This window comes from Anabrus simplex, chromosome 6 (assembly GCF_040414725.1).
Source record: "Anabrus simplex isolate iqAnaSimp1 chromosome 6, ASM4041472v1, whole genome shotgun sequence".
Lineage (NCBI taxonomy): Eukaryota > Metazoa > Arthropoda > Insecta > Orthoptera > Tettigoniidae > Anabrus > Anabrus simplex.
The window spans coordinates 166,675,067-166,687,167 of NC_090270.1; the positions used below are offsets into that span (position 1 = coordinate 166,675,067).

At 37.6% G+C, this 12,101-nt stretch overlaps 1 protein-coding gene across 1 annotated transcript in view; it reads right to left on the minus strand.

Annotated features, from left to right (window-relative positions):
- Positions 1–8,665: 8,665 nt before the first annotated feature.
- LOC136875610 (uncharacterized) overlaps positions 8,666–12,101 on the minus strand; it is an 82,352-nt gene continuing 78,916 nt past the window's right edge. The window contains exon 7 of the mRNA XM_067149146.2: positions 8,666–8,872. Within this exon, the coding sequence (XP_067005247.2) occupies positions 8,812–8,872 (61 nt within the window). The 3' untranslated portion in view covers positions 8,666–8,811. The remainder of the gene's footprint in view (positions 8,873–12,101) is intronic.

Genomic DNA, 12,101 nt, shown 5'->3' on the forward strand with positions numbered 1-12,101 from the left:
GTATGGAGGACTTCCCTTTGGGCTTGTCGGAGGGAAGCAGTGGTATTATATCGTCTTCAGACCGGCCACAGTATACTGACGCACTCCCATTTATTGAAAGGAGAACCCCCTCCAGTGTGTACTTGCGGCGATCATCTTACCGTGGTACACATCCTTACGGAGTGCGTGGACCTGGTCGGTCTGTGCTGTAATCTAAAACTCCCACGTACCATCTCCCAAATCCTGCGCAATGACGAGCAGTCCGCAGACCTCGTCATCCATTTTATGAGGGATAGTGGTATTTTTTCTCGTGTCTAATATTGTTCTTGTCTTAGTATATTTCTGTCGACTGCACTTTTATCCCATAGACTCTATATTAGTTCATGTTGCATATTTTTATGTGTTATTTTATATCATAACTTGAATTCTATGTGTGTGTGTATATATATATATATATGTCTGAATGTCCAGGCAATGCCTTATTCCATTATCACCTCTATTTTCTATTCTTTTATTAGAAAATAAGGCATTGCAAATTAGATCCACTGATTGTTTTAATCTCATAATCATTTTTCATCACTATTTATTTTAAACTCTAGTCAGTGGGTACATTTTAGTATTTTACTTATCATCTCATGTCGTCCATCTCGTACCATTAGGGGCCGATGACCTTAGATTTTAGGCCCCTTTAAACGATAAGCATCATGATCACTTTCATTACTAGATGTTACTTCAATGGAACTGGAGTTACTGAAAAACAAATCAAGAAATTGATTCAGAAAATTTGGGTTATCATTAAACTGATTTTAAGAGAGATAAAATGTGTCTATAACTAAACTGGATTGCACTGTGTGGTTACCTAATGACACAAGACCAGAAAATGTTTCTTCATTTACCATCCAATTAAGATGTGGTAGATTGTAGTCACCAACATGGAGCAGTAAATAGTTGTTAAGGTTTGATGTAATTTTTTCAACAGCAATGCAGTGTTTGAGATATTTTTGGACAGGAGACCTGGGTGGAATGTATACAGCTCCAATGATTAATTTCATTGTGTTAAAAGTCAGGGACACAAACAACTGTTCAACTGTACTAATGCACCGTACTACATCATACACCAATTCAAGAGTTTGTTCCAGTGAAAAGTGTGATCACAAATGGAAAAAGACACCTTGGATTGATTTTTGAATAAATAGCTGGAAGTAGGTCCAGTAGAAAACTACTGTATAAACAAATTAAGATTTTTCAAACTAATATATTCTAATATGGATTTCTTCCTTGTTATCATAAAATGTCTTCTATATGCCTGATTTATGCCAAACTGAGGGAAGTTTGTTGTAACTAGCTGTAACCCACTAATTTTAAATGTCAGCATGGTCTTGCATCTGGAATTTGTTATGTCCTGCCTTGGAGTACACCCTGTGGGATTTTTGAGAGTACAGTGCTGCATAAGCGTACAATTATACAGGATTATTCACTTAAGTTGTCCACCTCAAACAATTCATGAACTGTTAAAGGTATTGACATTCTGTTCACATTTTAAGTAATGTTACCAAGGGGCTCAAAATTGGACTTACAGTGCTTTTCCAGGGTGTCAATATCTGTCAAGATAATGGTACGGTACTAATGTTTTAAAAAAATGCAACTACACTACTTCCTACAAATATTAGGCCTACAAATTCAGCACTGTGACTATTTTGAAAATCGGACTATTACATCTCGATAAAATATAATGTAACAAACAGTACTTTCTTTACCAACCAGGGCTGGCCTATTTGATTCACGCTATGTATGAAACATGAGCTAGCTGGTGATGTACAAAATTACTTCTGATGATTTAACACCTTTTGTATTGTACGTTAACAAGTGAGGGAAAATCGGATATACGACGGCTTCTAAGGGACAATTATTATCCCGACGTGACATTAAACTACACAGGACCGAATGAGCTAGCTGAGCGGTACAAGCCACATAGCTGTTCACTTGCATTCAGGACATGGTAGGTTCGAATCCCACTGTCGGCAGCCTTGAAGATGTTTTTCCCGTGTTCTTCACTTTCACACCAGGTAACCATTGGGGTTATACTTTAATTAAGGCCATGGCCCCTGCCATCCCAGTTCTAGCCCTTTCCTATTCTATCATCGTTGAAAACCCACCTGAGTTATTGCGAATACTAGCAAAATATAAAATCATACGTGGTTGACATTACGAAGGATGATCTGGTCATAAAACTGGGCCAAATCCACATGCGTGACATGGATCGCAACCACATTCCCACCAAGTTGTGGGAAAGTGGCAGAGAAAGAAGAGACGTTAACTTAATAAACAAAAATAAAGAAAGAAAGAAAGAAAGAAGGGCCTAGTATGAGGGGAAGTAATTAATATTAGGTACACTGAATGTTTGTGGGAATGATAGTGGAGCGAGTATTATTATTTTACAACAACAACTATAACTAGTGCAAATAGACAATCAACCCTTCTTAACACTAATCAGAAGAGAAAAAAGGAAGTGGGTCGATCCTTCGAAGAATGAACAAAAGAAAGAGAAAGACCACGAAGGCTGTGAAAATGGAGACTCCCTATGCTTCGCAAACCTTATACCCTTGGGATCAGAAAAGAACAACAGTTGGCCGGGAGAAGTCGAGTAGGAAACTCAATGCATATCTGGTTTTCCTTTACGTGTTACCTAGGGTGATATAAAGATGTTAAATCACAAATTTTATCATAAAGCATTTATGGCCATAGTAAAGCTAATATCTAGCCGTCAGAAGAAGGTGAAGGAGTTCTGTATGTCAGCAGCTTCCTCATGTTTCATATGTAGTGCGAATCGAACAGGGCAGTTCAGGCTGGCAAATGAAATATGTTTGAATAAATGGCATTTTCTCAAGAATTGTCATATTTTCAAAACAATCATGCTGTTGTATTCATGTGTGTTTGAGTCATCAGTCCATAGACTGATTTGATGCAGCGCTCCATGCTACCCTATCCTGTGCTAAACTTTTCATTTCTACGTAACTATTGCATCCTACATCTGCTCTAATCTGTTTGTCATATTCAAACCTTGGTCTACCCCTACCGTTCTTACCACCTACACTTCCTTCAAAAACCAACTGAACAAGTCCTGGGTGTCTCGATGTGTCCTATCATTCTATCTCTTCTTCTCGTCAAATTTAGCCAAATCGATCTCCTCTCACCAATTCAATTCAGTATCTCTTCATTCGTGATTCGATCTATCCATCTCACCTTCAGCATTCTTCTGTAACACCACATTTCAAAAGCTTCTATTCTCTTTCTTTCTGGGCTAGTTATCATCCATGTTTCACTTCCATACAATGCCACGCTCCACACGAAAGTCTTCAAAAACATCTTTCTAATTCCGATATCAATGTTTGAAGTGAGCAAATTTCTTTTCTTAAGAAAGCTCTTCCTTGCTTGTGCTAGTCTGCATTTTATGTCCTCCTTACTTCTGCCATCGTTAGTTATTTTACTACCCAAGTAACAATATTCATCTACTTCCTTTAAGACTTCATTTCCTAATCTAATATTTCCTACACCTGCCTTCGTTCGACTGCACTCCATTACTTTTGTTTTGGACTTATTTATTTTCATCTTGTACTCCTTACCCAAGACTTCATCCATACCATTCAGCAACTTCTTGAGATCTTCTGCAGTCTCAGATAAAATAACAATATCATCGGCAAATCTCAAGGTTTTGATTTCCTCTCCTTGGACTGTGATTCCCTTTCCAAATTTCTCTTTGATTTCCTTTACTGCCTGTTCTATGTAAACACTGAAAAGGAGAGGAGACAAACTGCAGCCTTGCCTAACTCCTTTCTGGATTGCTGCTTCTTTTTCAAAGCCCTCGATTCTTATCACTGCAGACTGATTTTTATACTTATTGTAGATGATTTTTCGTTCTCGGTATCTGATCCCTATCATCTTCAGAATCATAAATAGCTTGGTCCAATCAACATTATCGAATGCCTTTTGTAGATCTACGAATGCCATGTACGTGGGCTTGTATTCATAGTGTTTGTAATTTAAGTTGAGGTGTAGTAAACAGTGTAGTTCTACATGAAAAAAGAAAACTTATCACCTTGACTTATTTTACTAAAATTTATTTTGATGGTTTTACTCACTTTGTTGTACAAGTCATTGATGTGAATGTATAAACTTGATTTCTTGAAGAATAGGTGTGTTACACATTAGATTCTTCCATGGATTCATTTTCTCGTTCATGGAAATTTGCTAACATTCGACACCAGACACCTTTAAAAGTCACTCTGTAGTTCACACCCAAGCGAAAACTGCCTATAGCTCCCACTGGTCAAGGCTCTGAATAGAAACTACTCTGTACACGTACAATGCATCCTCCTCGACTATGCTGACAGTGAGCAACACAAGCTGGGCGATGATGAGGGAGACCAAAAAAAAAGTATCAATGTTGTGAGGAATGCAACTGTAAATGTAAAATTAATGTTATTTGTTTAAATTTCATCTGAAGCTGTCAAAAATCTTCAGTTACCAGGAAGATGGAATTTTGTCCCCAATGACTAAAATCGATGGAGATAAAAATTAGTAAATATGTTGAATAAATATCTCATGTAAATTATTAAAATTACGTTTTTTTATCAGCAGTGGACACAACTCTTTTTTTTTTTTTTCAGAAGGGAAATCAACATGTATTATGGTAGCGCTGATTTTTGTTTTAAGAGGAAATACCAGATGTATGAGCCTACCATGGATACCATTTTAAATTACAGTACAGGTAACTCAACTAATTATGTTTGTATTCTTTAGAACTAAACCAGTCAGCAAAGAAACAGAAGAAAGTTAAAGAATATGCTAAAATAATGTCATTATGTACCTAGTAAAAGAAGCAGGGCTTCATACATTTTGGTAGTCAGACTCGCTTGTCATTCGAGAGCAATATTATTTCTCAACAGTATACCGTACAGAGAAACGAAATGACATCTGCCTTCCTAATGACACCAGCTCTGCGTGAAATTTCATGAAATCTTGCACAAACGTTCTATGAGGGAATTGTCACATGACTACTATGTTGTATTTCAAAACACTGACCTGCAAAGATATTTGCAAAATTATGTTAGGAATTCTCTTTATAGTTTAAAGTGAGAAGGTCTCTCTTTCTCCCACTCAATCACATCTAAATTACAGACCCAATTGAACAGATTGGGTGTCTCAGATATTCATTTCAAATACCGTACAAGCCTATTCTGATTTTTCAATAATTCATCTGGCATCCATTAATTTGTAGGTACTTACTGTACTTGCACTTATTATATCCACCAAAAACCAAAATAATGGGGCAAATGGTTGATTCTATCTCTAAATAAAGCCCAGCATATGTACATGAAATTCAGTTTTCTAAAAGAAAGTTCATATGTATTTTTTTTTGTAATTCTAATAGTTCTCCAGGAAATTCTGTTCTTACATGTTAAAGCACTCACTCCAGAGCACCCACCAGCCGAGCACTGTTTGGCTAGATATTTGGCTAGTTTTTGGAAGGTCCTGGTAATTCAGATTGTACACCATAGGTGGTGGTGGTGATTAATGTTTTAATAAGAAGTCAGAAGCAGTTTCTCTTTAGGTTCAATGATTCGCTGAACTCCTTATCACTATGAAACCACTTATTCTCCCGATTATTATTTTAATTAAGGGTAAAATTAGGAAGATGTTGCTGCTCATTTGTCTTTCGCTGTTTAGAGTATAAGGGAGCACTAGCCAGTCCAGCTAGTTGGTTCATTCTGCCAAGTGAACCCATGCAAACTTCTAAGATAGCTCTTGGTAGACTACAAGTGTAAAGAGGAATAGGGGAAATACAGTTTTAAGAAAATGATTCCAGAGAAGGTTGTGGCTCCTATACCTCCCATCTCTGTCACTCAAACTATCCTTCCTCTCCACAAATCTGCCTGGAACTAGACAGGGTTCGTCTCTGTTTTGATAACATTTAAGAGAGGATGGGGGATCAGGCGATGAATTACAAGGTTGCCCTCCAGTGGTGCAGATTTCTGTTTACTCTCCTGTTATCAGTGTCACTGTGAATATGTTTTATATACAACCTATGTCAGAAAAGTTCTAGGACTGAGGTCGTAAAAAATAGAACATTTGTACTTACCAAGTAATGATCTTAGCTCCTGTTGAAGTACTTCCCCTGTCTACCTACACACAATTGCCAGTGTTTCTGGAGGTCTTGGAAGCAAGCGGAGAAATTGTCAACTGCGATGCTTGTAAGCTCATGCATCACAGCCCATTGGATGTCTGTTATCTTGATGAAGTTTTCATTTCAGTCACAATTTCACTCACAGAAACAAGAAAAAATCACAAGGAGAGAAGTCGGGCGAATTATGGTGGATGTGAGACGATAGTGGCAGAATGTATGGCCAGATACTCGGCAACAAATAAAGCAGTGTGAGGTCTTGCATTGTCGTGCAGTAAGAACCAGTCCTGCGACTGCCACAAATCAGGGTGGCAACATCGAATTTAAACTAAATCTATTAAAGAAACCATTTATAGCCGAATTGCTTGTGGCAAATGTTTCAAGACTTCAATGTAAAATGTTTGGTTCACTGTTTTACCTGGTAGAACGTACTCATGGTGAACTAACCCTTTACTGTCAAAGAATGCGATCAACATTGTCTTTGTTCTTGAAGGTTGACGTTTGGCTTTTTTCAAGGCTGGTGATCCAGGACTCCACCATTCTGCACTTTGACGCTTCATGTGGGGGTCATACTGGTAACACCAACTTTCATCCCCAGCTATAATCTTTGTTGGAAATGTGGGATCACGTCTGGCTCCTTCCAGTAATTCTGCAGAAATTCATCGTCTTTCCTCTTTCTGGTTGTCTGTAGGGGTGTGCAGGAGGAGTCTTGCATTCAGTTTTCCTTTCCCTAAATCATTGCGTAATATCTTATGATACACGTCACGATTCAAATTAAGCTCTTCTGATATCATATGCATAGTTACACGATGGTCTTCTTGCAATAACTGGCTGACACGCTCCATGTTTGCATTAGAATGTGCTGTAGATGGGCGGCCAATTCTAGGATTGTCTTGCACTGAATCTCTGTCTTCCCGAAACCTTTTATGCCTCTCAAACACGCAACTTCTTGACAGTGCATCGCCTCCATATGCTTGTGTAATCGTTGTCCTTGTTTCACTAGTATACAAGGTGTATCAGAACTATACCAACAAAAACATCAGGGATATTTTTCATGTTATATTAAGAACGATTGTGCAATTGGATTGGCGGCAAAAAATTTTCCTTTTGAGAAAATGAGGTTACTTTGTTACTTCCAGGTGCATGATTCAAATTGATAAACTTACCATATTTGTTATGCCAGAGCACAAGCCGCTGCCTGTTGCTGTGTGTCACAGGAGGGAAGGGAGGGGAAGAGTGGGAAATGGAAGGTAGAGGTAATGCTCGGTGTGAATGCAAAAGTTTCTCATTCGTTTCGCATAGTCACTTCCCACCCCCAGTGAGCACTGGGAAGAGCCATCTACTGTTCCTCGAGATCAATAATGTAGTAAAGAATATCACAAAGATGTGAGGCATGATCCAAGAATAAATCGCCTTTGCTCGAACCCCACTGTCGGCAGCCCTGAAGATGGTTTTCGTTTCCCATTTTCACACCAGGCAAATGCTGGGGCTGTACCTTAATTAAGGCGACGGCTGCTTCTTTCCCATTCCTAGGCCTTTCCTGTCCCATCGTCGCCATAAGACCTATCTGTGTCGGTGCGACATAAAGCAAATAACAAAAAATAAATCGCCTTTACTTCGTGGGAAGCAATTCCTTTGAGTCATAGAGGTCAAATACCCATGTGTTTTACGTATGTCAAGAATGTGCACTAAATTGCCGACTCTGTTACAGGTAAAATGTGTAATCTACTGAGATGCCATGTTTCCTCAGGTTTATCACTTCATTTTCTTTTACTAGGTCCTCTTCCTCTTTTATCCTTGTGCCATGAAACTATCTCTACGTACCACTCAGAGCATATTTCAAATTTAAACTTCATATTCGGCTGTTAAAATTCCTCTTTGTTAAAACGTAGGCCTATATAATGTGTTTAAGGTTACGCCAAGCCAAAATTAGAATTATTCATTATTCACATCCATTCTCCTCACTAAGGTGAATGCTGGACAGTTCTTTTTATAAGCAATGGGCACTCCCCTCTTACCTTCACCGCACCTCTAATTGCCCGGGTTTGGCACTTTTAAGATATGTAGAACTAGACAGGTTCAGCTACAAAGGAAAGATACTATTCTAAATTCTACTCTAATTTAACAGATAAACAGAACATAAATGTGAGTGCCAAACATCAGTTCTCCACTTGCAGTTCTGTCGGGACAAAAGGGCTCCACTACCCTTTATGCTATGAAGCTTGAGAATAAGATATATGCTTTTAATAGTCCGGCTCCATGGCTAAATGGTTAGCGTGCTGGCCTTTGGTCACAGGGATCCCGGATTCAATTCCCGGCAGGGTCGGGAATTTTAACCATCATTGGATAATTTCGCTGGCAAGGGGGCTGGGTGTATGCGTTACCTTCATCATCATTTCATCCTAATCAAGACGCGCAGGTCGCTTAAAGTGTCAAATCAAAAGACCTGCACCTGGCGAGCCGAAAATGTCCTCGGACACTCCGGGCACTAAAAGCCATACACCATTTCATTTCATGCTTTTCATTTTTTATTGATTTATATATCTTTATCAGTGAACGAGAACAACATAATTAGTGTGTTATTCAAATAAACGACATTGCCTGTGAACTTATTTTTTGTACTCCAACAAGATTGTGCCACTTGTAGCCAATTACTGCTTGCTCTTCCTGACCGGCTTCGAGCTGGTATGACCAAAGATCAAGGGACTGTAACTGTAAAAGCATAGAAGATTCATTAAAGAAATTACTTACTGTACATAATTTTAGTCATAAACAAAAAAAAAATAGGGTAAAAAATCTACTCTGAAATTATTGTACCATTCACTCATTCATCAGTCAGACAGCCACTGAGTTCTTTATAAGCAGTTAGAATCTTTGTCCAGGTAGTAAAGTGATAGAATAAATGAAATTTTATAATACAAAATGACTTCATGTAGATTAATAAATTGTCTGTCTGTTAGGTCATCAGCCCAGAGGCTGGTTGGATCCTCAAATAGCATCACCAAATACTATGAAGTTATAGGGAAACCACAAAAACCAATGCCAGTACTAAAATGAGGCGTACTAGGCAAGATGAGGAGTGAAGTAGTTTGCCAGTGCTTTCCTCACTGGGCCAGACAGTGCTATTGTAGCACAACTAACCCTATGAGCAACACCTTTCATGACACTCGGACACACTGGTTGTGCTCTGAATGTCATTAATTAGCACCACCCATACCCCAGCAGCTTCCATATTGTCACAGCCATGGATGAGACTGGGACTTCAGTGGTAGCTACATTTTACTCTGGCCTGTGCCAAGAAATGGATGCAAAAGTACTGTATCCATCAAGAAATGACGCAGGCAGATTAATAAATTAAGAAAGTTAATTATAAAGACAGTAAGAGACCTTGCATGGTATTTCAGAGATCTTTCCAACTTGCTCATGCATAAACTGAACGAGTTGGCTTTGTGGTTCAGCCCCATAACTGTGACTTTGCATTCAGGGGATAGTGGATTCAAACCCCATCATTGGCAGCCCTGATAGTTTTTTGTAGTTACCCATTTACACACCAAGCAGATGCTGGGGCTGAACCTTAATTAAGACCATGGCAATTTCCTTCCCAGTCTTCGCCCTTTCCTATCCCATTATCACCAAAAGACGTAACTGAGCTGGTGGAACGTTGAAACACTTGCAGAAGACATTACCTATAAACACTTGTATGTAACACTAACAAGATACCCGTGCTTCGCTACGGTATTATACTGAAATTTATAATTTAATGCTTAACATTTTATATATAATCTGCCAAAATTCGCGATCTGATGGCAAAGTCCCTCCCATTTTTCAATCTTTCTTGCCAGCAATCGATTTTGTACTTCCTGGGCTAGCTCTAGGTATTCCATCCGGTCAGTTGGGTCCCTAAATCTTTGCCATCATTTCCTATAAGCACTTTTAATATGGATCAAATCCTTGAGGAGATCCGGCGTGGTGTCGTCTTGGGTGCCTTGGCGGTAGTGAACCTGCAGCCGGACTGCATTCGTAGTCATTTCCAGTGTGGTCTGCACATTTTGACGACGGCCCAGAACATTATTATTATTATTATTATTATTATTATTATTATTAGGGTGGGTGATGTTAGTTGAATTATTATTATTATTATTATTATTATTATTATTATTATTATTATTGTTGTTATTATTATTATTATTATTATTATTATTATTATTATTATTATTATTATTATTATTATTATTATTATTATTATCATTATTATTATTATTATTATTATTATTATTATTATGGACCCCGCAGCAAGATGCAAGACCGCTACTTGGCTGTAAATTACATCTGCTGCCATTGTCATTGCTGACAGTGTGACCAGCACCATTTCGCTCATAGGCAAGTGCACGGGATCTCTGGCGATATGAATGATATACTCCCGTGCATTATTGACCTTATTGTAGAGGTGAACAATTGCATGGTCAATATCATTCCTATCGTTTATTTCAAATGAGTTTAAATTTTTAATTATATTCCAGGAGAATCCACTGTAATCTAACTTTTAAGTGCTCCAAAGGAAAAGATAGCTCTTGTCTTGGAAATTAACCCAGGAAAGATAAAAAATGATTGGTTTATGATCAGAACCAAGAACATTATGAACAGTAAACTCATTTGGTCTCAACTCCTTTTTCACACCACCGCCGTTAAGTTGATCCACCCCCACCCCCTACCCCCTCAAAAAAGAAGGCATGTTTCTTTATATTTAAAGGAGATTACAAGTACCAATGTTCATGTCTGTTACCTTCAGTTTTGAGATATAAATATCCCCATAAAAATAATTTTTTCCATTTCCTTTCATTTTCCAGAAAAAATACTTGTTTCTTTATTAGCAAAGGATCTTCTAAATATCAATTATCATGGCTGTACATCTTCAGTTTTTGAGATATGGGTTCTCATAAAAGGAATTCAACTCCTTTTCAACTCCATCCCCCAAGATCATTTTCTGCCAAAAATGCGTTTTTCTTTGTTTTTAAAGGAGATCCAAATACCAATTTTCACATCTGTAACAACTTCAGATTTTAGTAGCATAATAAATTTTTTCAATTCTTTCACCTCCCCCCCCCCGCAATTGGATTTTCTGAAATCAAAGGAATACATGTTTCTTTACTTTAAAAGCAGATTCCAAATACCAATTTTCACGTCTGCAACATCTTTCATTTTTGAGATAATAGTATCTTCATAAAAATATTTCAACTCATTTTTCAATTCCCCACCCCCTCACTTAAGTGGATTTTTGAAAACAAAAAATACGTATTTATTTTTAAAGGAGATTCCAAATAAGTACCAAATTTTACGTCTGTAACATCTTCAGAATTTGAGATATCAGTATCCAAATAAAAAGAATTCAACCCCATTTTCAGTCATTTTTACCCCCACCCAAGTGGTTTTTCCAAAAACCAAAAATACGGGTTTCTTTATTTTTAATAGAGATTAAAAAATACCGTTTTTTCACTTCTGCAACATGTTAAGTTTTTCAGGTATACTGTAGACATGCTCATTTTAATATCTCACCCCCTTTTTTGTTCCCCTCAAGTGGAGTTTCCAAAAACAAATCACCTATGTTTCTTTACTTTTACAGGAGATTTCGAATACCAATTTTTACGTCAGTAACATTTTACGTTTCTGAGACATACTGTAGATATTGTCTTTCTAAAAATTCACCCCATTTGTTACTCCTGTTTAACTCCCATTAATTGGATTTTCCAAAAACAAAAAATATGTGTTTCTTTATTTTTAAAGGAGATTCCAAATGCCCATTTTCAGGTCTGTAATATCTTCATTTACTCAGATATATGTATCCTCATTAAAGGCATTCAAACTCTTTTTCACCCCATTTACGTTTCTGAGACATACTGTAGATATTGTCTTTCTAAAAATTCACCCCATTTGTTACTCCTGT